The 27,667-nt window shown below is 44.2% G+C and overlaps 1 protein-coding gene and 1 long non-coding RNA gene across 11 annotated transcripts; both read right to left on the reverse strand.

Moving 5' to 3' along the window:
* Nucleotides 1-14,856: 14,856 nt before the first annotated feature.
* LOC127912080 (uncharacterized) lies at nt 14,857-16,344 on the reverse strand. Of its 10 annotated transcripts, none has more exons than XR_008080526.1 (4): nt 16,257-16,344; nt 15,923-16,200; nt 15,363-15,420; nt 14,857-15,083 (listed from the first exon to the last, which is right to left on the reverse strand). It is a non-coding gene; the product is annotated as an uncharacterized LOC127912080 (long non-coding RNA). The 10 variants fall into 10 exon arrangements; XR_008080533.1 differs by lacking the exon at nt 15,363-15,420 and adding exons at nt 15,531-15,642; nt 15,755-15,812 and having other exon boundaries at nt 15,923-16,340; XR_008080534.1 differs by lacking the exons at nt 14,857-15,083; nt 15,363-15,420 and adding exons at nt 15,182-15,195; nt 15,531-15,642; nt 15,755-15,812 and having other exon boundaries at nt 15,923-16,340.
* Nucleotides 16,345-18,288: 1,944 nt separating this feature from the next.
* LOC118377340 (tripartite motif-containing protein 16-like) lies at nt 18,289-27,465 on the reverse strand. The gene is made up of 6 exons (XM_052480761.1): nt 26,821-27,465; nt 26,294-26,389; nt 19,607-19,840; nt 19,264-19,423; nt 19,093-19,152; nt 18,289-18,856 (listed from the first exon to the last, which is right to left on the reverse strand). The coding sequence occupies exons 1-6, from the start codon at nt 27,415-27,417 to the stop codon at nt 18,348-18,350; spliced, it is 1,656 nt and encodes a 551-aa protein (XP_052336721.1). The 5' UTR covers nt 27,418-27,465; the 3' UTR covers nt 18,289-18,347.
* Between the last annotated feature and the right edge of the window lie 202 nt (nt 27,466-27,667).

The following is a 27,667-nucleotide window of genomic DNA, read 5'->3' on the forward strand; positions in this document are numbered from 1 at the left end:
CAATGTATTCCTCTGGGTGACCTGGTGAGTTCTGTTCCTAGATGGAGTTCAATCAGCCTGGTGAGTTCTGTTCCTAGATGGAGTTCAATCAGCCTGGTGAGTTCTGTTCCTAGATGGAGTTCAATCAGCCTGGTGAGTTCTGTTCCTAGATGGAGTTCAATCAGCCTGGTGAGTTCTGTTCCTAGATGGAGTTCAATCAGCCTGGTGAGTTCTGTTCCTAGATGGAGTTCTATCAGCCTGGTGAGTTCTGTTCCTAGATGGAGTTCTATCAGCCTGGTGAGTTCTGTTCCTAGATGGAGTTCAATCAGCCTGGTGAGTTCTGTTCCTAGATGGAGTTCTATCAGCCTGGTGAGTTCTGTTCCTAGATGGAGTTCAATCAGCCTGGTGAGTTCTGTTCCTAGATGGAGTTCAATCAGCCTGGTGAGTTCTGTTCCTAGATGGAGTTCAATCAGCCTGGTGAGTTCTGTTCCTAGATGGAGTTCTATCAGCCTGGTGAGTTCTGTTCCTAGATGGAGTTCAATCAGCCCGGTGAGTTCTGTTCCTAGATGGAGTTCAATCAGCCTGGTGAGTTCTGTTCCTAGATGGAGTTCAATCAGCCTGGTGAGTTCTGTTCCTAGATGGAGTTCTATCAGCCTGGTGAGTTCTGTTCCTAGATGGAGTTCTATCAGCCTGGTGAGTTCTGTTCCTAGATGGAGTTCAATCAGCCTGGTGAGTTCTGTTCCTAGATGGAGTTCTATCAGCCTGGTGAGTTCTGTTCCTAGATGGAGTTCAATCAGCCTGGTGAGTTCTGTTCCTAGATGGAGTTCAATCAGCCTGGTGAGTTCTGTTCCTAGATGGAGTTCTATCAGCCTGGTGAGTTCTGTTCCTAGATGGAGTTCAATCAGCCTGGTGAGTTCTGTTCCTAGATGGAGTTCAATCAGCCTGGTGAGTTCTGTTCCTAGATGGAGTTCTATCAGCCTGGTGAGTTCTGTTCCTAGATGGAGTTCTATCAGCCTGGTGAGTTCTGTTCCTAGATGGAGTTCAATCAGCCTGGTGAGTTCTGTTCCTAGATGGAGTTCAATCAGCCTGGTGAGTTCTGTTCCTAGATGGAGTTCAATCAGCCTGGTGAGTTCTGTTCCTAGATGGAGTTCAATCAGCCTGATGAGTTCAATGAGTGAATCACGTTGTACCTTGACCTGAACACTAATAGCAACAACAACCACAGCAGATAGGTTGGCTGTGTCTACAACTGTCACAATAGAGAGGCGGTCGGGCGGGCACACAGACGTTATTTACTATGTCTGGATGAAGGGATGCAGTGTTGAAGGCTTCCTTTAGGTCTCCTGGTCTCTTGGGATTTAAACTGTGAATACAGAGAGATTGTCCTAACCATTCAATCAATGTACACAACAAACAGTCAATGTACACAACACTATACTGAGTGGAGACTATGGATATAATATATTATCATAGAATATAACAGAATAGAATATAACAGAATGACTAGAATATAATAGAATGACTAGAAAATAATAGAATAAGGGGTTTGGACATGAAAGCAGAGCCAGATGTTTTGACTTGACAGTGTGTCTCTATACCTCTCAGTCTCTAAACCACTAGGATACCTGTCATCTTGACAGTGTGTCTCTGTACCTCTCAGTCTCTGAAGACACCAAGCCATGGTTAGGATTATTAGAGAAGCTTTTCCTGCTGAAAGACAGTTTCATTTCATCTGGTTTCAGAAATAATGTATTGTATATGTCCATAACCCCGTCCACCTATAAGATGTGTATCTGTATGACTAAGAAGAGACACAAAGAACTCTGATTGTAAAACGTCTTCTCTTTTAAGTCCTAGATATGTTACTGCTGAATGTAATACCTCTAACCCTGACCATAGGCCTAACAGTAATAACCACACAGTAATGTAAAGTATTAATTCATTCTCAATGATCAGTCAATACATACAGTATTCATTTAAACAACAGTACATTGTATAAATATCAAGCTCCCCCCCATTACAACCACTAATTAATTAATATAGACACTTATAATCAGTGTTATAACACATGGGTGTATTATAAGGCATGAAGGTCATTAAAATAATTATAATATGTACTTCATAGAAACTGTTACGCTTTATATATTCTAACAACTCACATTTGTAAGATTTATTCCAAATGAAGGGCCCTAACCTATGAACTGAAATATTTGTCTCCCTCTAAAACAAATAAAATAAAATGTATTTATAAAGCCTGTCGTACATCAGCTGATATCTCAAAGTGCTGTACAGAAACCCACCCTAAAACCCCAAAAAGCAAGCAATGCAGGTGTAGAAGCAAGGTGGCTAGGAAAAACTCCCTCGAAAGGCCAGAACCTAGGAAGAAACCTAGAGAGGATCCAGGCTGTGAGGGGTGGCCAGTCCTCTTCTGGCTGTGCCAGGTGGAGATTAGAACAGAACATGGCCAAGATGTTCAAATGTTTATAGATGACACGCAGGGTCAAATAATAATAATCAAAGTTGATGTCGAGGGTGCAAAAGGTCTGCACATCAGGAGTAAATGTCAGTTGGCTTTTCATAGCCAATCATTCAGAGTATCTCTACCACTCCTGCTGTCTCTGGAGAGTTGAAAACAGCAGGTCTGGGACAGGTAGCACGTCCGGTCAACAGGTCAGGGTCCCATAGCAGCAGGCAGAACAGTTGAAACTGGAGCAGCAGCACGGCAATATCGACAAAAATATGTACTCCGGCTGAAATGTTCCACAGAGCCCTGATACTGGGAGATCCCAGATGATCTCCAGCTATGGCACATCAAGCACCTCTCACAACTCATCTGCTATAACACCATCCCCTACTCCTTAACATCTCTTACCAACTCATCCATCTGATATAACACCATCCTCTACTCCTTCACATCTCTTACCAACTCATCCATCTGCTAAAACACCATCCTCTACTCCTTCACATCTCTTACCAACTCATCCATCTGCTAAAACACCATCCTCTACTCCTTCACATCTCTTAAAACCTCTAGTGACTCCCCATCCCGCATGAGGGAGCGTAATCATCAACTGACACTGATTAGCATAACGCAACGGACATAAATATTCCTAGAAAATATTCCTATTCATGAAAATCACAAGTGAAATATATTGAGACACAGCTTAGCCTTTTGTTAAGCACCCTGTCATCTCAGATTTTCAAAATATGCTTTACAGCCAAAGCTAGACAAGCATTTGTGTAAGTTTATCGATAGCCTAGCATAGCATTTTGTCCAGCTAGCAGCAGGTAACTTGGTCACGGAAATCAGAAATGCAATCAAATTAAATTGTTTACCTTTGATGAGCTTCAGATGTTTTCACTCACGAGACTCCCAGTTAGATAGCCAATGTGCCTTTTTTCCAAAAATATTATTTTTGTAGGCGAAATAGCTCTGTTTGTTCTTCACGTTTGGCTGAGAAATCGCCCGGAAATTGCAGTCACGAAAATGCAGAGAAATATTCCAAATTAGCTCCATAATATCAACAGAAACATGGCAAACGTTGTTTATAATCAATCCTCAAGGTGTTTTTCAAATATCTTTTCAATAATATATCCACCGGGACAATTGGTTATTCAGTAGGACCGATTGGAGTAATGGCTACCTCTGTATTTTACACGAGAATCACTCAGGGAGCAATCAGGTGACCAGTTGCGCAATGTAGCCGCTTACAGGTATTCTTCAACATAAATGCGTAAACTATGTCACAATGCTGTAGACACCTTGGGGAATACGGAGAAAAAGTAATCCGGTTGATAGCCCATTCATTGCTCAATAGGGACGCATTAGAACGCAGCGCTTTCAAAACATGAGGCACTTCCGGATTGGATTTTTCTCAGGCTTTCGCCTGCAATATCAGTTCTGTTATACTCACTTTACAGTTTTGGAAACTTTAGAGTGTTTTCTATCCTAAGCTGTCAATTATATAAGGGGCCGCCTGCCTCCAAGTCCTGGGAAAAGTAGTTGTCTGTAGAAACACCAGGGGCCTCAGGAACATTTTCACTTTGTGTTTCCAACACTGTATCATAAGCATGTTTGATGGAGCTGTTTTTGTGTTCTGGATAAATGAGACGCAAATGTACATTTAACAGCATATGTTTTTTCACATCCCATAAAAGGATAACTCATTTCTCTGCCCTCTAGCAAACAATCCTTCAGTCAAAAATCTATTGGGCAAATAAACATTTTGTCTGCTGATTGAAATGGAGCAGCTTTCACAGATCTTTGATCTCTCTTGTGGTACATTTACATTACATTTAAGTCATTTAGCAGACGCTCTTATCCAGAGCGACTTACAAATTGGTGCATTCACCTTATGACATCCAGTGGAACAGCCACTTTACAATAGTGCATCTAAATCTTTTAAGGGGGTGAGAAGGATTACTTTATCCTATCCTAGGTATTCCTTAAAGAGGTGGGGTTTCAGGTGTCTCCGGAAGGTGGTGATTGACTCCACTGTCCTGGCGTCGTGAGGGAGTTTGTTCCACCATTGGGGGGCCAGAGCAGCGAACAGTTTTGACTGGGCTGAGCGGGAACTGTACTTCCTCAGTGGTAGGGAGGCGAGCAGGCCAGAGGTGGATGAACGCAGTGCCCTTGTTTGGGTGTAGGGCCTGATCAGAGCCTGGAGGTACTGAGGTGCCGTTCCCCTCACAGCTCCGTAGGCAAGCACCATGGTCTTGTAGCGGATGCGAGCTTCAACTGGAAGCCAGTGGAGAAAGCGGAGGAGCGGGGTGACGTGAGAGAACTTGGGAAGGTTGAACACCAGACGGGCTGCGGCGTTCTGGATGAGTTGTAGGGGTTTAATGGCACAGGCAGGGAGCCCAGCCAACAGCGAGTTGCAGTAATCCAGACGGGAGATGACAAGTGCCTGGATTAGGACCTGCGCCGCTTCCTGTGTGAGGCAGGGTCGTACTCTGCGGATGTTGTAGAGCATGAACCTACAGGAACGGGCCACCGCCTTGATGTTAGTTGAGAACGACAGGGTGTTGTCCAGGATCACGCCAAGGTTCTTAGCGCTCTGGGAGGAGGACACAATGGAGTTGTCAACCGTGATGGCGAGATCATGGAACGGGCAGTCCTTCCCCGGGAGGAAGAGCAGCTCTGTCTTGCCGAGGTTCAGCTTGAGGTGGTGATCCGTCATCCACACTGATATGTCTGCCAGACATGCAGAGATGCGATTCGCCACCTGGTCATCAGAAGGGGGAAAGGAGAAGATTAATTGTGTGTCATCTGCATAGCAATGATAGGAGAGACCATGTGAGGTTATGACAGAGCCAAGTGACTTGGTGTATAGCGAGAATAGGAGAGGGCCTAGAACAGAGCCCTGGGGACACCAGTGGTGAGAGCGCGTGGTGAGGAGACAGATTCTCGCCACGCCACCTGGTAGGAGCGACCTGTCAGGTAGGACGCAATCCAAGCGTGGGCCGCGCCGGAGATGCCCAACTCGGAGAGGGTGGAGAGGAGGATCTGATGGTACACAGTATCGAAGGCAGCCGATAGGTCTAGACGGATGAGAGCAGAGGAGAGAGAGTTAGCTTTAGCAGTGCGGAGCGCCTCCGTGATACAGAGAAGAGCAGTCTCAGTTGAATGACTAGTCTTGAAACCTGACTGATTTGGATCAAGAAGGTCATTCTGAGAGAGATAGCGGGAGAGCTGGCCAAGGACGGCACGTTCAAGAGTTTTGGAGAGAAAAGAAAGAAGGGATACTGGTCTGTAGTTGTTGACATCGGAGGGATCGAGTGTAGGTTTTTCAGAAGGGGTGCAACTCTCGCTCTCTTGAAGACGGAAGGGACGTAGCCAGCGGTCAGGGATGAGTTGATGAGCGAGGTGAGGTAAGGGAGAAGGTCTCCGGAAATGGTCTGGAGAAGAGAGGAGGGGATAGGGTCAAGCGGGCAGGTTGTTGGGCGGCCGGCCGTCACAAGACGCGAGATTTCATCTGGAGAGAGAGGGGAGAAAGAGGTCAGAGCACAGGGTAGGGCAGTGTGAGCAGAACCAGCGGTGTCGTTTGACTTAGCAAACGAGGATCGGATGTCGTCGACCTTCTTTTCAAAATGGTTGACGAAGTCATCTGCAGAGAGGGAGGAGGGGGAGGATTCAGGAGGGAGGAGAAGGTGGCAAAGAGCTCCCTAGGGTTAGAGGCAGATGCTTGGAATTTAGAGTGGTAGAAAGTGGCTTTAGCAGCAGAGACAGAGGAGGAAAATTTAGAGAGGAGGGAGTGAAAGGATGCCAGGTCCGCAGGGAGGCGAGTTTTCCTCCATTTCCGCTCGGCTGCCCGGAGCCCTGGTCTCTGTAGAAGTGAGACTTAAAGGCAGTAAATTGCCTGAATGAACGGGAACATTTGGGCCACAATTAAAAGATCAATTGGGTGCATTTCTGAGGTTTCATGTGCTGTCTGAATGATAATACTGTATTAGATTCATGCAAACAAGATTTACACTGAAACATTTGAACTGTAAGGTTGATTCTGGGGGATAACAAATAAACTAAACTAACAGCTGTCTCAGTTCAAGCTGCAGTACCCTGTACTTATTTCAACAATACAAATCCAACAAATAGAAGTTATATAAACAATTATATTCAGAGTAGCAAGCTGACATTTGTGGCTGACACATAGTTCACCTAAATGCAGCCAGCTCGCCAACAGACAGATTGGAACCATCAAGCCATAACAGACATGACGAAAATACATCTAGAATCTATTCCATCATGAAATAGGGAGGACACAGCAGGCTATTAGCTCACGTACAAAAATATTTTGGGAAAACAGAACATGGGATAAGCTATTAATTATAACAGTTTAGACCAGTGGTCACCAACCTTTTCTGAGTCAAGATCACTTTCTGTGTCAAAATGCAGAGATCTACCGCTCTGATTCTTTATTAACATGACTTAAGAAACGTAAGCCTATGTAACATTAACCAGTTAAAAACAGTACTGTAGCAATGAGGTATGTACAGTAAACTATAGGCCCAATACATTATCACCTCATAATGGCTTTGCTTGAATTTACCTGCCAATGCATTGTTGTTCGGGAATTTAAAAAAATATATATTTAAACATTTGAGGAAGGCTATATGATCACACCGGTAATAGATCCATTGTTGTATTACTTGAGTCACAGCTGAGTGAGCATACATTTAAATGATTAGCTTTTTATTTTACTGGGATGATGGTGCCTGCATCTGATGGTCAGTCTCAGTGGAGGGAGAGAGCAGCAGACTGAGGGTCAGTCTCAGCGGAGGGAGAGAGCAACAGACTGAGGGTCAGTCTCAGCAGAGGGAGAGAGCAGCAGACTGAGGGTCAGTCTCAGCAGAGGGAGAGAGCAGCAGACTGAGGGTCAGTCTCAGCAGAGGGAGAGAGCAACAGACTGAGGGTCAGTCTCAGCAGAGGGAGAGAGCAACAGACTGAGGGTCAGTCTCAGCAGACTGAGGGTCCATCTCTCTACATCCCTCCACTCTCTCTTTCCTCCACTGACACTGACCAAAAAGGACAGTCTTCCAGCTGATGGCGAAACTCGAGTCGCACCGCATTACTTCTGCCTCGTGCACAAATTCATGTTGTTACTCCTATGAACTGAGAAAGTGAAATATTCCTCAATATTAAAAAAGACCCAAGCCGCTAATAATAGTAACAACGCAGGCCTATATAAACACGTCCCTCCTCATTCATTACTGCTGCACTGCTTGTTGTAACGCTGACTGGAAATAGGAACAACGCGCATTTTATGGCTTATAAAAGTGTTGAATACAAAGTGTTGACAGTGCTGAGTAAGAACTTAAACATGAACTCATAAAAACAGCAGCTCTTTGCTGTATTAGTTGACAGTCTCTCACTAGTCATTTGTTTGAAATCTCAAAGTATTAATTTTGCCCCAGCTTTCTTTTATGCCTGCTACGTTACTGCAGACTCGGTCATCTGAGGAATCAGATTGGCCAGCGGGGCATAGTGCACTTGATTTCCTCTCCACGCCCACCGGGAAGGCAGTTTGTTCCTTCAGACACATGAAATGACAACAGTTTTCTTACCCGGCGCGCAGGGCAGCTGATTTGGCTCCACCTACCACCAACAGCCCGAGACTAATAAAACAAATATAAACACTTTATAGTTTTTTTTTTTTACAGAAACGTATGGCGATCGAGATCTACCGGTTGTGACAACTGGTGTAGACAGATAATAGCAGGTTTTCCTCCTACATCACATACATAGTATAGACAGATAATAGCAGGCTTCCCCCTCCATACATACATAGTGTAGACAGACAGGCAGTTATCTTATAACTTGTTCAAGGGGGGGGGGGATTATTTGGGTAAAAGAAAGAGCGATCGATCGTAGCACCATTAGGTTAAAAAACCCGACATACCCAGTTGCGGCCCACTTTTTGCTTGCAAACCAATCGATTTCGTCCCTACGTTATATCGGCACCGAACATGCCACCCTCCCTAGGAGAGGGCGTGACCTCGACGATTTATTGTTAAAACGAGAGGCTGTCTGGATCTTTAATTTACAGACCATTGCTCCCGTTGGTCTTAACGTCGACTTTGATCTGAAGCCATTCTCGTGATTATTGTGATTTTGCTGTTGTAAATGTTTGCAGGCTTATGTGGCCAAATTGTATCTATGATCGTATGCTATCCATTCATAAAAAAATATATTATTTAACCTTTATTTATCCAGGTTTTTCTCATTGAGATAACATCTCTTTTCTAAGAGAGACCTGGTCCAATAGCAGCAGGGGGAACAACGTTTCAGACAAAACAACTTACATACACTAACACAACATTAAACACACATACAGTACAACAACAAGAGAGACCTGGTCCAATAGCAGCACGGGGAACGACGTTTCAGACAAAACAACTTACATACACTAACATTAAACAAAACTATAAACACACACAGTACAACAATTACATATTACGTTAAAAAACACACAAGTCTTGACTAAAAAACAGCTGTCCTAAAGACAATTACACTCTACGATATTTACAATGATCAAGTGTTTAAACTCCACCAACGAATATAGATCATCAAATTTAAAATGTTCAGGAGAGAATTCCAGGACCACGGAGCTGAGTAACTAAAACTATTTCTACCATTACCTGTTCTAATTTTTGTTACTGTTAGAAGCAAATGAGAATAAGACTGTAATTGATATTTATTTACTGACCTGATTAAAAAAGAACAAAGATAAAATGTAATTTTACCCAATATAGCCTTATAAATCAGCGTCGCCCGAACAAGGAGAGGACCCGACTTCTGCCGAAGGTCTTATAGCCATCGTCGATCCACATTTCATTTTCCATTTGTTTTGTCTTGTGTTTCCACACACCTGGCTTCAATTCCCTCTTTTTACTTGTTGTGTATTTAACCCTCTGTTCACCCCATGTCTTTGTGTGATTGTTTATTGAAGTGCTTGTGCACGTTCCCCGTGACCCGTGAGCACACGATGGGTTATTTTTGTGCCCATTTATCTTGTTGTTCTGGATGCCGTTGGTTTTGCTTAATAAATCTTTGGTTATTACCCATTTCTGCTCTCCTGCTCCTGACCTCTCTGCCACCACTTACGCACCCTGCTGTAGTTTAAGCCTACACAAGGTCAATGACGACCAGTCAATGGCGCTGTAGAGATCACAATGATGTGTTAGACATTTTTGATTAGTAATGAACCTGAGGGCTGAATGATATACTGAATCAAGGGTAGTGGTTGAGGCCTGCATATATATATAACATCTCTAAACCTGCCAGTAATGTACATCGTACCAGCTCCTTCCTGAACTCCAGAGAAAAACACGCCTTATGCCGGTAATAAAAACCTATTCTCAGCTAGAGCTTCCTTATCAAGTTCTCCTTATCAAGATCTCCTTATCAAGTTCCTTATCAAGTTCTCCACATGAACAGTGAAGCTCCGTTTGACATCAACCCACACACCCAAATATTTATACACTTTGACTGGCTCTATACTATGTCCAGCCAATGTAGCAATGACATGATTAGTAACATGCCTGGCATTTGAAATTCAGAACCGGCTTCAAATCATACAGTTTCTGTTGTATGATGTTAAATGCTCTCAGGGCATTTTCAAAAGATAAAGATAAACTACTACCACTTGAATAAAGAACAGTATAATCTGCATAAAAATCTGCTGTTTCAATATGATAACCCAATGTTGTTGATATACAAAAGGAACAACAGTGGGCCCAAAATACAACCTTGCAGAACACTTGAGCACAACTCTATGGACTCAGATTTATAACCATCCTCCATTACACATTGTGTACGATTTGATAGGTAATTTAAAAACCAATCTAGATCATGACCTGTAATTCCACAGTATTTTAACCTTAGCACTACCACAGCATGGTCCATGGTGTCAAAAGCCTTCGACAAATCAATAAAGACAGACACACTTCTTATCAAGAGCACAGTGGATGTCATTTAAAACCGTCCATGTTGCTGAAACAGTGCTGTGGCCAGACCTAAAGCCTGACTGCATTTCATTTAAGATGTTGTTTTCTTGGAGGTAGGCCTTCAGCTGCCTACTAACTAAGGACTCCAGTACCTTTGACAGTACAGACAATTTTGATATGGGTCCATCTTTGTCAAGTAGCGAAGGATCTCCACCTTTCAGGAGAGGCAGTACAAAAGCAGATTTCCATAACATGGGGATTTCCTTAATGTCAAGCGTGAGGTTAAAAATATAGGGGGGAGCAATGATGTCAGCAGCTAGGTATAGGAAGCGGGGATCTAGTTCATCGGGGCCAGGGGATTTCTTTCTAGCAATTTCTTTCAGGGCTTTACACACTTCTGAACCAGAGACGGGTGAGAAGGAGAACCTGGCGAAAACTTCCTGCATCTAAACTGCCTGCATCTATTAAATGCTGATTCAAGGCTTTCAGAAGGGAGGTTCTCTCAGTTACAACCTGAGTGTCGACCAACAATAGTTTGGGAAGCTGTGAATCTTCTTTTCACTCCAAACCTTTCACTACTTGCCAAAATGTGGAGGGATTATTTAAATGATCTGAAGTAGATTTCAGGTAGTGGTCTGCTTTCACTTTTCAGATCAAAGCCACACCCATATTTCAAAGACGTTTAAAAGCCATCCAATCACCCGCTGAACCAGACCCTCTTGCTTTAGCCCATATAGAATTTTGTTCCCTTATGATTTTAGTAAGTTCCTCAGTAAACCAGGGGTTCTCTCTGCCCTTCAACCTGAATTTATTTAAAGGGGACAATTGCATACATACTGGAATACGTTGTGGAAGTAACAAAAGGCTAGTTCAACATCAGGGATTCATTCCATTCAATGCTAGATACATCATGTTAAAAACCTTGATTATCAAACCTCTTCCAGTGTCTTTTCGTGATGACATGTGGAGAATGCTTCGGAATTTTACCATCTCTCACACAGGCAATAGCACAGTGATCACAGATGTAATTTGTAAAAACAAAAATACCAGAAGCATTAAAACAATGAAGAGTATTGGTTAAAATCCAATCAATCAAAGAGGATACTTTATATTCAACCTCGTTACACTGTTGACAATCTGAGTGAGATTGTAGGTATTGCATAGAATTTTGAGATGATCAGAACTAGATGTTAACCAATCCTGATTCAGATCACCAATCAGGACAAACTCAGAGTTGACATGCTGTGATAATCTGAAAATATAATCCAGAGAGCCAGCAGTAGCATATGGTCTATAACAACAAGATACAACAATATTTAAAGAGGAGCCAAGGTTAAGGTTCCCAAAACTCCAGGGAGAAACAGTCATATATTTCCTCATTCACAGAGCAAGCGTGTGGTTTCTCCCAAAACTCGAGGGAGAAACAGTCATATATTTCCTCATTCACAGAGCAAGCGTGTGGTTTCTCCCAAAACTCGAGGGAGAAACAGTCATATATTTCCTCATTCACAGAGCAAGCGTGTGGTTTCTCCCACACGCTTGAACAACAGCAACATGAACAACAGCAACATGTTACTTATTGCCTCATCGTTTGACCTGAGAGAAACACAGCACTAAGCAATCTAAGACATGTAGCCAACACAAACTCAACTCAAACTCTCATTAAATGAGCTATGAATTCATATAAACATTTTTCCTAAATAATAATACAAACATAGCAAATATTACTAATCAAATATTCCAACAGCAGATAATTTAACAAGTCAGCGATGTATGATGTAGGCGAGCAAAGCTCCGGGGAGAGAGAGAGTGTCGAGGGCATCTGTACCAGACTGGGTGAGACAGACCGGAGCAGGAGAGGACACCTGTACCAGACTGGGAGAGACAGACCAGAGCAGGAGAGGACACCTGTACCAGACTGGGAGAGACAGACCAGAGCAGGAGAGGACACCTGTACCAGACTGGGAGAGACAGACCAGAGCAGGAGAGGACACCTGTACCAGACTGGGAGAGACAGACCAGAGCAGGAGAGGACACCTGTACCAGACTGGGAGAGACAGACCAGAGCAGGTGGGGAGCAGTGCAGCAGGTAACAGGGTATGTGAGAGTGTCCAGAGATGAGTCTTTCCTTGGAGCAGGAACACAGAGCAGAACTAGGACGGCATCATACTTCCTGCACTACAGAAACTACAGGACCAGTCAAAAGTTGGGACACCTGACAGACAATCAGATGAGAACAAATGGTAGTCCCACTAAGCTCAAACCAGATGGAATGGCGTTTCGCTGCAGAATGCTCTGGTAGCCATGCAGGTTAAGTGTGCCTTGAATTCTAAATACATCACCGACACTGTCACCAGCAAAGCACCCCCACACCATCTCCTATCAAGTGAAATGCAAATGACTATCAATTACTGCAAAGAAACCACTACTAAAGGACACCAATAATAATAAGAAAATTGCTTGGGCCAAGAAACACAAGCGATGGACATTAGACCTGTGGAAATCTGTCCTTTGTTCTGATGAGTCCAAATGTAATATTTCTGGTTCCAACAGCCGTGTCTTTGTGAGACGTAGAGTAGGTGAACAAATGATCTCTGTATGTGTGGTTCTCACTGTGAAGCATGGAGGAGGAGGTGTGTTGGTGCTCTGCTGGTGACACTGTCAGTAATTTATTTAGAATTCAAGGCACACTTAACCAGCATAGCTCCCACAGCATTCTGCAGTGATTCACCATCCCATCTGGATTGTGCTTAGTGGGATCATTTGTGGGATAATTTGTTTTTCAACGGGACAATGACCCAACACACCTCCAGGCTGTGTAAGGGCTATTTGACCAAGAAGGAGAGTGATGGAGTGATGCATCAGATGACCTGACCTCCACTTGATTTGTTCAACACGTTGTTGGTTACTACATGATTCCATGTGTTATTTCATAGTTTTGAGGTCTTCACTATTATTCTACAATGTAGAAAATATAAAAAATAAAGAAAAACCCTTGAATGAGTAGGCGTGTCCAAGCTTTTGACTGGTACTGTATGTTAAGGGGATGGTTCACCCCAATAGAAAGGTTCATACCTCTAAATACCATCTTATTAGATGGAGCCATTTCCCCCCATTAGTTTGGGATTCAGACCTGCAGTCATCTTGATTTCAGACCACTTTGGAGAAGTGATCCACAGGCAGTAAATCTATTGTAGCATACATGGAACCTGGATACATTTCATTCTATTAACATGGTGTATGTGTGTTATAGCAGTAATGGGGTTAAACTGATATTAAAATGACAACTCCATAGGTGCGTACCAGGTCAGGGGAGTTCATCTCTGCTCCCAGCATCCCTGGGACAGTACTGATCAACATAGCTGACCTGATGCAGAGGTGGACCAGTGATGTTTTCCTCTCAGTGGTGAGACTTTCCCTTCTATTTGATACACCGTTACCTCATAAGATCAAGAACAAGATGTTACATGTGGAAATGTGACAGGTTAAAGGAAATATTCATAGTCTGTTATACATTAAAAAGTATTAGTAAGTTCATAGTATGTGAGGATCTTAAAACATCTAAGGTTAAAAAGATCATGCATTCAGTATTAGTTGATAGAGATTGCGTACAAAGGGTACGAATTGTGAGAGTAATGTGTACACGTTATATTGATTACTTTATTTTGTGGTGCCGAAAAATGTTAATCTGTGATCTACGAAATGCTCTTAATCTATGAGCCTGAGATCGATTGCTCTGGTCTCCACCCATATTCCTGGGGAATTCGCAGTCTTTTCTCATTGCACTAAAAGTTTAATTGAGAAAACAACACCGTATCACACTGCAGTCCCTGGCTTTCTTTGTGCAGCCGGACAATGAGGCCCTAGGCCGAGTAGGCGTGTCCAAGCTTTTGACTGGTACTGTATGTTAAGGGGATGGTTCACCCCAATAGAAAGGTTCATACCTCTAAATACCATCTTATTAGATGGAGCCATTTCCCCCCATTAGTTTAGGATTCAGACCTGCAGTCATCTTGATTTCAGACCACTTTGGAGAAGTGATCCACAGGCAGTAAATCTATTGTAGAATAAATGGACCCTGGATACATTTCATTCTATTAACATGGTGTATGTGTGTTATAGCAGTAATGGGGTTAAACTGATATTAAAATGACAACTCCATAGGTGGTACCAGGTCAGGGGAGTTCATCTCTGCTCCCAGCATCCCTGGGACAGTACTGATCAACATAGCTGACCTGATGCAGAGGTGGACCAGTGATGTTTTCCTCTCAGTGGTGAGACTTGCCCTTCCATTTGAAACACCTTTACCTGATGAGATCATACAAGATGTTACAGGCTCATTGTATTATTGGAAACAGACCTGCGTTTAAATACTATTTATAATAATGTTGAATACTTATGATAAAATAAGCGGTGCTTGATTAAGTTTGTATTCCCTGGTTTTCTTTGTGCAGCTGGAGGATGAGGCCCTCATCACCTGTTGTTACGGGTCCAACAAATATCCCTCTGTGAAGGCAGGGTCCTGTCTCATCCAACACTTCAATGACTCTTATAGGAAGAAGTGAGCATTATCTAACATTATTTATTTTGTCTTATGAAATTATGTTGAAAAAGAATGTCAGTAATGAGGGAATAAATAAGTCCAGTACAACCATTACCTCTCTCCTCTTTCACATTCCTCTATCATCACTCCATGGGGGAGTACAACTATTACCTCTCTCCTCTTTCACATTCCTCTATCATCACTCCCTGGGGGAGTACAACCATTACCTCTCTCCTCTTTCACATCCCTCTATCATCACTCCATGGGGGAGTACAACTATTACCTCTCTCCTCTTTCACATCCCTCTATCATCACTCCATGGGGGAGTACAACCATTACCTCTCTCCTCTTTCACATCCCTCTATCATCACTCCATGGGGAGTACAACCATTACCTCTCTCCTCTTTCACATCCCTCTATCATCACTCCATGGGGGAGTACAACCATTACCTCTCTCCTCTTTCACATCCCTCTATCATCACTCCATGGGAGAGTACAACCATTACCTCTCTCCTCTTTCACATCCCTCTATCATCACTCCATGGGGGAGTACAACTATTACCTCTCTCCTCTTTCACATCCCTCTATCATCACTCCATGGGGGAGTACAACCATTACCTCTCTCCTCTTTCACATCCCTCTATCATCACTCCATGGGAGAGTCCAACCATTACCTCTCTCCTCTTTCACATCCCTCTATCATCACTCCATGGGGGAGTACAACTATTACCTCTCTCCTCTTTCACATCCCTCTATCATCACTCCATGGGGGAGTACAACTATTACCTCTCTCCTCTTTCACATCCCTCTATCATCACTCCATGGGGGAGTACAACCATTACCTCTCTCCTCTTTCACATCCCTCTATCATCACTCCATGGGGGAGTACAACTATTACCTCTCTCCTCTTTCACATCCCTCTATCATCACTCCATGGGGGAGTACAACCATTACCTCTCCTCTTTCACATCCCTCTATCATCACTCCATGGGAGAGTCCAACCATTACCTCTCTCCTCTTTCACATCCCTCTATCATCACTCCATGGGGGAGTACAACCATTACCTCTCTCCTCTTTCACATCCCTCTATCATCACTCTATGGGGGAGTACAACCATTACCTCTCTCCTCTTTCACATCCCTCTATCATCACTCTATGGGGGAGTACAACCATTACCTCTCTCCTCTTTCACATCCCTCTATCATCACTCTATGGGGGAGTACAACCATTACCTCTCTCCTCTTTCACATCCCTCTATCATCACTCCATGGGAGAGTCCAACCATTACCTCTCTCCTCTTTCACATCCCTCTATCATCACTCCATGGGGGAGTACAACCATTACCTCTCTCCTCTTTCACATCCCTCTATCATCACTCCATGGGGGTGTCCCAATAATCTCTCCTTCCTTCTGAAGTGTAGCATTCCTATACCAGTCATTTCCTTTATAATCCATGAAGGGGTGTGGACAAGTTCACATTTAGAAAGGAGAGATAATTGGAACACACCCCATGTGTCCTGATAACTACAGGAATTAAACCATATTGAGGGTGTCTGCTTTCTAAAGAGAGAGAGAGTATGAGAAAGAGAGAGAGAGACACAGAGAGAGAACATCAGGTAAAATTGTGGAGATGAGGGAATATGTGATCAGAACCCCTCCAGTCTGGTTAACCACAGTCAGGTCCAGTATAGACGATCAATACAAGTCACCATTTAGAATGTGACCCAGTTCAATGGGTCTGAACAGAACTGGGGGACGTCAGACATGAAGTTGTCTAAACACAACTGGAATATCATTAGTTAGTGATTCATTGTTAATGGATTTTCAATTAGGAACACAGAGGAACAACCTGACAACACACATATAAAAATAACACTAAAAACAAAGAGGAGGAAACCACTAAAGTCATGACCATATTGTCATGTTGTAATGACAGGGAGAAACAATCTCACATCTAGAACACTACTTTAGATCTGGTCTAAAGAAGCCAAGTGCACTACGCAGAGAATAGGGAGCTATTTGGAACAGAGCACTAACTCATGTATGAAAATCTTTCTCTCCCTCACCTGTCCGATATATCTGCCCATTTCCCCTCCCATCCTCCCTTTTCATTCTATCAGCCACACCACTAGCTCACCTCCACACAATACATTTACAAGTTAAAGACACACCTTGGAATAAATAACAAAGGAAAACTATTACTAGATGAAGTTTGGTGTTGTATTTTTTATTTCCCATCACCATAAATCATATTTAATCACTGAACAGTAGCAGACCTAACTTCATCTGTTCCTGACTCTGGATAGTGGATTAAAAAGACCATCAATCTCCAATGATATTAAAGTACTATTCTGAACATTACTGATATACTGAGTGGCAAGTCAAGATATCTGCTGGTTATATTGTTTGGTCAATATCACTACCTGCTGGACAGGTTTAATGTTGCTTGACATAGCAATATGGGAGGATGAAAGATGTCAAATTTAGGGATGGTTTCATGGACATCTACATTGAACATACTTTTTAGCCCAGGACGAGGATTAAACTGTGTCTGTCCAATATAGTTTAGTTAGTTAGTTAGTGATACTACCTGTTCCATATAGTTTAGTTAGTTAGTTAGTTAGTGATACTACCTGTTCAATGCCACTGGGAAGAATTACATAGAGACAGAGAATGGTGCGGCATGTGGTTAGAGTCTTGGGTGATTAAATGAAAGATTGCAAGATCGAATCCCCGAGCTGACAAGGTAAAAATCTGAAAACATATCAATGGTTCTGAATGCCAACTAATAGACAACTAATAGAAATGTACAAGATTAAAGCATTCTATTTCATACATTACATTTTAATTCAACTCTACAGTCAGACAAATTATTGTACAGAAAAACAGACCATTATATCTGGGGACCATCACCACCAGCATGACTGGTATCTATGTGGACCCTACTACAGTTTAACCAGCTCAGCTATAGACTACACCAGCATGACTAGTATCTATGTGGACCCTACTACAGTTTAACCAGCTCAGCTATAGACTACACCAGCATGACTAGTATCTATGTGGACCCTACTACAGTTTAACCAGCTCAGCTATAGACTACACCAACATGACTAGTATCTATGTGGACCCTACTACAGTTTAACCAGCTCAGCTATAAACGACACCAACATGACTAGTATCTATGTGGACCCTACTACAGTTTAACCAGCTCAGCTATAGACTACACCAGCATGACTAGTATCTATGTGGACCCTACTACAGTTTAACCAGCTCAGCTATAGACTACACCAACATGACTAGTATCTATGTGGACCCTACTACAGTTTAACCAGCTCAGCTATAAACGACACCAACATGACTAGTATCTATGTGGACCCTACTACAGTTTAACCAGCTCAGCAGTTCCACAGAGACAAAACCCAGGATAGAGTGGCTGAGTGAATGTGGTCTGGACTCTGTGGAGGAGGGTCATTGTGTCAGAGACACTGTAGAAGGACAGAGTACCTGCCTTGTGATCCAGGTACACTCCTACTCTGGAGGACTGAGGGCCTGATATTTTAGTCTCAACATTATTGTGTCTGAAACAATAACCACCTCTATAGCACTGTAAACCCCAGGACTTGTTATTGTCTCCAAATATATTATTTGTCTTTGTTCTGCTGATGTCTTTATATGAGACTGCTGTAATAACATTACCAGTCCACTTCACCTCCCAGTAACAGCGTCCAGACATACCCTCTCTACACAGAACCTGCCACTGGTTGGTGAATCTGTCTGGATGACCAGGATATGGTTGGACTTGGCGTGCAGAGGTCACCTTTTTGTTCCCTTCAGACAGAGAGAGGCGTGTTCCTGCTGTGTTTGGGTCCAGTGTGAGCTGACAGTGATCTGGGAGAAGAGCAGAGGAGAGATCAATGAGGGGAGTTAGAACAATAATTTTAGTCAGATACTGTATCTGCCCTGTCTTTGATTAGAGCACAGCAGAGATCAAATCAGAGAAATATGAGGAGTCAGATAGATAACCAGTCTTTGATTAGATCTACTATTGCTATATATTTCTAGAGGGATCGTTAGGAGTGTCAGTAAAAAGAGACTGTTAGTTACTTCAAAGTAAAGCGACTCACATTGTAACAACGGTTCTTTGGTCTTGGGCTCTGGAGGCAGTACAACATCCACTATATTCACTACAGACACAAACACATTGACAGAGAGAGTGATTGTTATCATCATACCATATTGACTAGTAGGGAACTTCCAATGTTCTAATGTTGATGTTCTTATTATTTTCAACACACCTGTAGTGGAGATCTTGTTCCATTCTCCTTTAAGGAAGTCTTCTACTTTCTCTCTCAGTTCAGACACAGTCTTACTGACATCTCTAAAGTTCTGAAGAGGACGGACAACGATGCTGGGTAAGTCTGAAGATGCTCTGATACTGGAGAGAGACTGATAACTCTGGAGAGAGAGAGAGAGAGAGAGAGAGAGAGAGAGAGAGAGAGAGAGAGAGAGAGAGAGAGAGAGAGAGAGAGAGAGAGAGAGAGAGAAACTGCCTGTGATATGATATTAAAATTACATTTGACACCAAATGATTGAGTGTCAAATTTAATTTTAATATCATATCACAGACAGTTTAGTTACCTGGAGGAAATGGATGTGATCCTCTGTGTGTGAGAGCTGCTCCAGCTCAGTACTTCTCTTCCTCAGCTCAGCTATCTCCTGCTTCAATTGCTCCAGGAGTCCTTCAGCTTGACACACTTGAGCCTTCTCTTGGGCTCTGATCAGCTCCTTCACCTCAGAGCGCCTTCTCTCAATGGAGCGGATCAGCTCAGTAAAGATCTGATCACTGTCCTTCACTGCTGCCTGTGCAGAGATCTGTTAATAGGGAGAGGGAGGGAGAATGAGAGAAAGAGGGAGAGAGAGAGCGTGAAACGGACTTGCCTTACTTTAATGAGCCAACCTCATTACACTAACACCCCCCCTCCTAAAAACACTTTACGTGCCACCAGAACCGCCACACAATCACATTATACAGTACCCAATGACCTGCCATGCCCCCACAAACCCTTTCACTGATGCCCCTTCACTCCCTCTAAGCTCCTGATGTGTCTAACCTTGACAGTGAAGGTGTACAGCACCTTACCCCCACCTCTGAAAAGTCCCCCAGGCTCAAAGTGTTAAAAGTCAGTAAGTCCTTTAGACTCTCCTGCCAGTCCCCAGTCTCTGCTGTCACTTGCAGCAGCCTAAGAGACATTAGTCCTGCCTGCTGTGCCAACTCTTGGGGGGGTTTCCACCCCCTGGCAGCCACAGGTCTGCTAGTCTCTTGATGCCTGCTGCCATTTAAGGTCCCTATCAGAGTGGCTGAATGAGCGGACCTCAACAGGATCAGTGGGTTGTGGAAGATAGCCCTCACCCACGGCCCAGGCAACACAACTCCCTCTCGTTTGGGCCTCAGCAGCTGCCAGGCCCTCGGTACTGAGCATAGAAATTAGTGACCCCTGCTCTATTGAGTCTCTTCGTGATGAAGAGCTGCTGATCCAGCCCCAAATCGCCAGACCTCCTCAACAGAGCACATGCTGGTTCCCTCCAGCCCACCTCCATACGTTACAGTAGCCTCTGAGCTGCTTTGAGTCAGAACGCTGCCACCCTGCTCTCCAGGTCCAAAAGGCCTTGTCCCCCCTCCTGGACAGACAGGTACAGCACCGCCGCCCTCAGCATAAATTATTTCACTCCAAGTCCACAAGCAGACCACCGGGGGGGTTGAGAATGGACAGTTTCTGCCATGGGGAGGATGCTGCCAAGTTGTTGATGATCAGCACCCTCCCTCTGTATGACACTTGGGAGAGGAACCACCTCCACTTCGTCAGCCTCAACAACACCGCTTGTGACACTCCTTTCCAGTTCTTCCTAACCCACCCCTCTGAGCCCAGTTACACCTCAAGCATCTTGAGTCACTCACAGCCCCACTGCCACCCCCCTGGAAACTGTGGAGGTGCCCTGTCCCTCCATGCCCCACATAACAGAGTCTCACTCTTGCCCCAGTTTACCTAAGCAGAAGACGCCCCCTCGTACACCCTCAAACTATTCAGGGCCCGTAGCTCCTGCTCATTCCTAACCAACACAGACGTCATCAGGGTATGCTGACAATGCTATGCCTGTCCCCAACCCTGTGCCTGGCTTCCACACTCTCTGTAGCCTCCTGCGTAGCAGGTCCAGAAAGGACTCAATAACAAGAGTGTATAGCTGCCCCGACAGAGGGCATCCCTGGTGAATGCCCCTCCCTACCCAGGCTGGCCGACTGAGCCCTCCCCCCACCTTGACCATACATGAAGCCCCAGAATACAACATTCGAACGCAGCCACACAATTCTCCCCACAACCAAAACAACACATTGAACAGATATTCATAGTCTATCAATGGATTTCTCCTTATTATGAACAGATTGTCTGTGATTGAGTCTCCTGGTACACAGTACGTTTGGTCCTTGTGTACAATAGAGGCCAGGTACGACTTGAGCCTGTTAGCGAGGACCTTGGCAAAGACCTTATAGTCCACACAGCGCAATGCCACAGGCTTCCAGATCTTTAAGTCGAGTCAAAGCCTCCTGTCTTCAGCTTAGTAGTAGCTCCCCCACCCGACGCACTCACGCAACACACAAAACAAGTAATTTCCAATAATTACCCAGAACATTTTATAAAAATCCACAGTCAGACCTTCTAGTTCTTACAAGTTTTCCTTTATCTTTCATGTAAAAAGAAAGCCCCTTGGTCCCTAGGTCATTCATATAGATTATCTAGCAGCACGGTCCCTAGGTCATTCATATAGATTATCTAGCAGCACGGTCCCTGAGCAGTTCAGACAGATTATCAAGCAGCACGGTCCCTGAGTAGTTCAGATAGATTATCTAGCAGCACGGTCACTGAGTAGTTCAGATAGTTGATCTAGCAGCACGGTCCCTGAGTAGTTCAGATAGATTATCTAGCAGCACGGTCCCTGAGTAGTTCAGATAGTTGATCTAGCAGCACGGTCCCTGAGTAGTTCAGATAGATTATCTAGCAGCACGGTCCCTGAGTAGTTCAGATAGCTGATCTAGCAGCACGGTCCCTGAGTAGTTCAGATAGCTGATCTAGCAGCACGGTCCCTGAGTAGTTCAGATAGATTATCTAGCAGCACAGTCTCTGAGTAGTTTAGGTAGATTATCTAGCAGCACAGTCTCTGAGTAGTTTAGGTAGATTATCTAGCAGCACGGTCCCTGAGTAGTTCTTGTAGATTATCTAGCAGCACAGTCCCTGAGTAGTTCTTATAGATTATCTAGCAGCACGGTCCCTAGGTAGTTCAGATAGATTATCTAGCAGCACGGTCCCTGAGTAGTTCAGATGGATTATCTAGCAGCACGGTCCCTGAATAGTTCAGATAGTTGATCTAGCAGCACGGTCCCTGAGTAGTTCAGATAGATTATCTAGCAGCACGGTCCCTGAGTAGTTTAGGTAGATTATCTAGCATCACGGTCCCTGAGTAGTTTAGGTAGATTATCTTACAGCACGGTCCCTGAGTAGTTTAGGTAGATTATCTAGCAGCACGGTCCCTGAGTAGTTCAGATAGTTGATCTAGCAACATGGTCAATGAGTAGTTCAGATAGTTGATCTAGCAGCACGGTCCCTGAGTAGTTCAGATAGCTGATCTAGCAGCACGGTCCCTGAGTAGTTCAGATAGTTGATCTATCAGCACGGTCCCTGAGTAGTTCAGATAGATTAACTAGCAGCACGGTCCCTGAGTAGTTCAGATAGTTGATCTAGCAACATGGTCAATGAGTAGTTCAGATAGTTGATCTAGCAGCACGGTCCCTGAGTAGTTCAGATAGCTGATCTAGCAGCACGGTCCCTGAGTAGTTCAGATAGTTGATCTATCAGCACGGTCCCTGAGTAGTTCAGATGGATTATCTAGCAGCATGGTCCCTGAGTAGTTCAGATGGATTATCTAGCAGCACGGTCCCTGAATAGTTCAGATAGTTGATCTAGCAGCATGGTCCCTGAGTAGTTCAGATAGATTATCTAACAGCACCACCCTACCTTGCCCTACCAGCTCAGCCTCCACCACACTTATGAACCTCTCAAGCTCCCCCAGTACTCTCCTGGCTTCTGAAGAGGAAAAATCTATATACTGCTGACAGAAAACCTGAATCTGAGTTTTCCCTACATCCCACCATTGGCAGAGACTCAAACTCCCCCTTCTGCTGTCCCCACCTCTCCCAAAAGCATTGGAAGCTTGAGCAAAAAGTAGTATCTCGTAAGACCTTTACATGTCATTTCCAATAGGACGCCTGTCTGGACCCTGGTGAAACATAGAACTGAGCCATGGCACTATGATGGTCTGAACCCAACTCGGAGAATGGAGGCCCTCAATAACCGACTGCTGATTCTAGAATGTATAGATACAATCCAGACGAGCAGAGCTCTGCCACTTGAGTCCTAGTAGGCTGGACAATAGAACAAGTCAAAATTCAGCAGAGCTCTGCCCCCTGAGTCCAAGCCCCCTGAGTCCAAGCCCCCTGAGTCCTAGCCCCCTGAGTCCTAGCCCCCGGAGTCCTAGCCCCCACTGCCGGCTGGTCGCGCTTCCCTGCACTAGCATTATGCCCCATGTCCCCTCAAAACACCATAAACTATCTGTGATAGCAAACCCTGTTACCAGCACTCCCTGATTACCCTTGAATGCCTTGATAACACCAATAGTGTCTTCCTCAAAATAGTACGCAGCATCATCTGGATATATATGCAACAGAAGTTCAACATTCACCTTCTGCTCCCCTTTCTGTCTACACATACAGTCTGACACATACGTTCGATAAATCCAACGTGTACACCACACAGAACGCACTGCAACTGCCTCTGCAAAGCAACGCTGCAAGGAAAACGCAGGGTTCCATTGGAAACTAATGTACTTCTGGTGTACCAAAATGCAAAAGGCTTGGCACCTAGCCAGAGCACACAAAAACCAATTGCAAATTTACAAAAAAACAAACCAACTCCATGTTGATCTGTTTGTACGTAATAAACTGAGGCAGATTAGCCACCACTACTCTTGTTGACGGGGTCGAAATAGGCGTAATCAGAACAATTACACCCCACTCGCAACCAGTCAGGATACAAGACTTTTCATTACCACAACCACCGCCTTGTTCATTCTGGATGCAGAGTGTATATGTTCCGCTCCCACCTGTTCGCCGACCATGAGCAAAAACGTACTCCACACCATTCTCCAGAACGTACCGAAAGCCATTCGGAAGCGACAGCCATTCCACTGACAACATGATGGCCATCACGCCGCCCAAATAAACTACCCCTACTCAACTCCAACAAATAAACAGTGGAAACCAACAAACAAACCCTCCAAGAACCAAAAGTAAGGAATAAGTATAGTAGCCCGCCTCACGACCCACAGCACCCACACAGAACCAACTCCTCACTTTAGTTTATGATCTACTTCACTTGCTTTGGCAATGTTAATATATTTTTCCCATGCCAATAAAGCCCCTTGAATTGAATTTACATCTTTACAACACTAGCCACAGCCGAGTGGTTAGAGCATTGGGCCAGTAACCGAAACATTGCTAGATCGAATACCCGAGCTGACAAGTTAAAAACCTGTCGTTCTGCTCCTAAGCAAGACAGTTAACCCACTTTTTCCCGGATGCCAAAGAAGTGGATGTGGATTAAGGCAGCCCTCTGCACCTCTCTGATTTCGAGGGGTTGGGTTAAATGCAGAAGATGCATTCAGTTGTACAATTGACTAGGTATTCCCCTTAATATAACGTTTCTTCTTCTTTGGAGTTTAACTAAAGGCGGTTGGCTTCCAATATGTTGCATTTACCGCCCCCAACTGGAATATATTTTTACTTTGTGATACAAAATGGTAAAAGGGGAAATTCTGATAATACTAAAAACACGCTTCCAACTAACCCTACACTCATTAAAAACCCACTACCCCATTCCACTACTTTGACCCGATCTGCTCCTGCACCATTCCAACGGACTGGGAGGACGGGACACCACCACTCAACACACCCTGGAACTCTTCTGAAGTCAAATCTCATGTGACCAAATACTTCTCTGCAGCTGCCACCACAGCATCAATATTCTGTGATTTACGTTCCATTTCTGTGGTACAGTTGATAACCATTGCTATGAACGCTAAGAAGCCAACCTTACTGAAGCATATATCACTCGTTGGCATATCCCTCTGTGCTGCACAGATCTACTACTCGCAGGGATCCTCTCAGGATCCCTCACCCTTGACCCATCCTCCTCTACTTTCTTCACTGCCTCAGCATACGACACCCTCTGCACCTCTCTGACTCTAGCCACCTCAACCTGCTTCTCTCTCACCGGACACTTCTGATCCCTAGCAACATGGACACCCCTACAGTTATCCACCAAAACAACACAATCCTCTATCCCATGACCTCCTGCACAGTTCCCACATCTAGGAATCTCCCTCCTATAAACTCTGTCGAAATCACTGTGAACTTTGCACCTGAAACTCCTTTCAATGGTGCCCTGTTCCTAAGAGCAAAGCAAGAAACAGACCTTGACCCAAGTTGCGTGACACAGAGCGCCCACTCCCTCTGGTCAGAAGAAACAAACAAATATCCACTACAGATATAAAAAATAAAATAAACTACAGGTTACCTTCACTGATTCAACTGCACCCAACTCCTTTCCCACCCACCCTGAAACCACACATGGATCTGCCAAAAGTCATGGATCCACTTTCTCCAAAAATGTAACTCCTACTGCACCAGATTCTTCTTTATCATGTCCATTGATGTCAGGCTCTGGTTTTGAGCTCTTCACCACACCTTCTCACTCACTTAACTCTCCCTCATTCATATCCATTTCACCTCCCAAACTCGGTCTGGTGCACGGCTCATTCTGTTTGCACTTGAATTACAACATTTGATATTTCTCTATTCCTTTGACATTTTTGTGAGTGCAATGTTTACTGTTAATTTCTGATTGTTTATTTCACTTTTGTTCATTGTCTATTTCACTTGCTTTGGCAATGTAAACATATATTTCCCATGCCAATAAAGCCCTATGAATATAATTAAATTGAGAGCGAGAGACAGCTCCATTTTAATGTGTAGGGGACATGAGTCTGTCATGGTTACTCATGGTTATGCGATGAGGTAACCCAGTCGGTTACATGAAGCAGTCCAGGCAGCCTGTTCCCAACAGTGGGGTCAATGGAATTGGGAAGGGGCCCCTCTCCCTCTCTCTGACTGGAGGGGAGAAGTGAAATGGTGTGTCTGCTCTGGTCAACAATACTCACCTTGAGAGACTTCACAGCTTTTTGGAGATCCTTCAGCTCCTTCTCTCTTTCCTGGAATCTCTGCTGGACCGTCTGCTGACTCCTCCCCAGCTGCCTCTGTGGATAATCACTCTTCAATGAGCAATCAAGGTTTATTTGTCCAGTAGATCAATAGTATAGTCATGTGACATAGGGCCCATAGAGAGGAAGGTCTAAAATATTGAGTAAGTCCCTTTACAATATTATATTATGTTGCTATGTGAATGATTATCGTTTTTACGGTGGGCCTACATGTATCAAGAGGTTGAGACTGAACTTTGAACTGATAAAAGGGCATTCAGGATGATAATAGTGTTTGACATTAGAAAATGGTGATACATTTGGAGAATCTGGGTTAACATATCTATATACTCAAGGTTTGTGTCCATATTTGTTCTGCTGTGGATCGATTTCATTTGAATGACCTCATATTCAAACAGCCTTAGTTCCAACTGTATATTTAATTCTTTGTTTATCAGACAGTCACCAACAAGTTGTTCTAGTCTTACCTGTTTCTCAGTCCTCTCTGCTGAAGCTGACACTGTATCATGGCCTTTGTGTTCATCCATTGTACACAGCAGACAGATACACTGCTGATCGGTACGACAGTAAACCTCCAGCAGTTTGTCATGATGAAAGCAGATCTTCTCCTGTAGTTGTGCGGTGGCTTTGACCAGCTTGTGCTTCTTGAAAGCAGGGGATTCATAGTGAGGTTGGAGGTGAGTCTCACAGTAAGAGGCCAGACACACCAGACAGGACATGAGGGCTTTCTGCTTTCTGGACCCAGTGCAGAAATCACACGCCACATCTCCAGGTCCAGCATAGCACAGAGCAGGAGGGGGAGCAGCCTGGAGTCCTGTCTTCTTCAGTTTCTCCACCATCTCTGCCAACATGTTATTTTTCTTCAGATTAGGCCTTCGATTGAAGGTCTGTCTGCACTGAGGACAGCTATAAACCCCTTTCAGAACTTCCCGATCCCAGCAGCCCTCAATACAGCTTCTACAGTAATTGTGTCCACAGGAGATGGTGACTGGTTCCTTCAGTACATCCAGACAGACAGAACAACAGAACTGGTCCTTGTCCAGCAGAACTCCTCGCTGAGCCATTTGGACGGTTGTTCACTCTCACAGAGACAGACGACAGAGAGACTCAGATCAGTTTGTTTTCTCAGAAAATTGTTTTTAGGAGGGGGAGGGACTTCCTGGTTCTGCCAGAAAGGTGGGGTTGGAGGGAGGGAGAGCAAACTGCACTCAACGTCTAGAAGGAGACAAAGTGTTGAGTTCCTAGGTTAGGGCCCTTAATATGGAAAAAATCTAACAAATGTGAGTTGTTAGAGTATTTAAAGGGTAACAGTTT

The sequence above is a fragment of the Oncorhynchus keta genome, chromosome 26 (genome assembly GCF_023373465.1).
Source record: "Oncorhynchus keta strain PuntledgeMale-10-30-2019 chromosome 26, Oket_V2, whole genome shotgun sequence".
NCBI classification, from domain to species: Eukaryota; Metazoa; Chordata; class Actinopteri; order Salmoniformes; family Salmonidae; genus Oncorhynchus; species Oncorhynchus keta.

Excerpts from the sequence above, each read along its gene's own strand:
- LOC118377340 (XM_052480761.1), bottom strand. The coding sequence starts at position 27,417 with ATGGCTCAGCGAGGAGTTCTGCTGGACAAGGACCAGTTCTGTTGTTCT. Across the intron at positions 26,390-26,820 it reads CAGAGAGGACTGAGAAACAG|AGGCAGCTGGGGAGGAGTCA; the intron begins GTAAGACTAGAA and ends GATTATCCACAG. Across the intron at positions 19,424-19,606 it reads ATCACATCCATTTCCTCCAG|AGTTATCAGTCTCTCTCCAG; the intron begins GTAACTAAACTG and ends CTCTCTCTCCAG.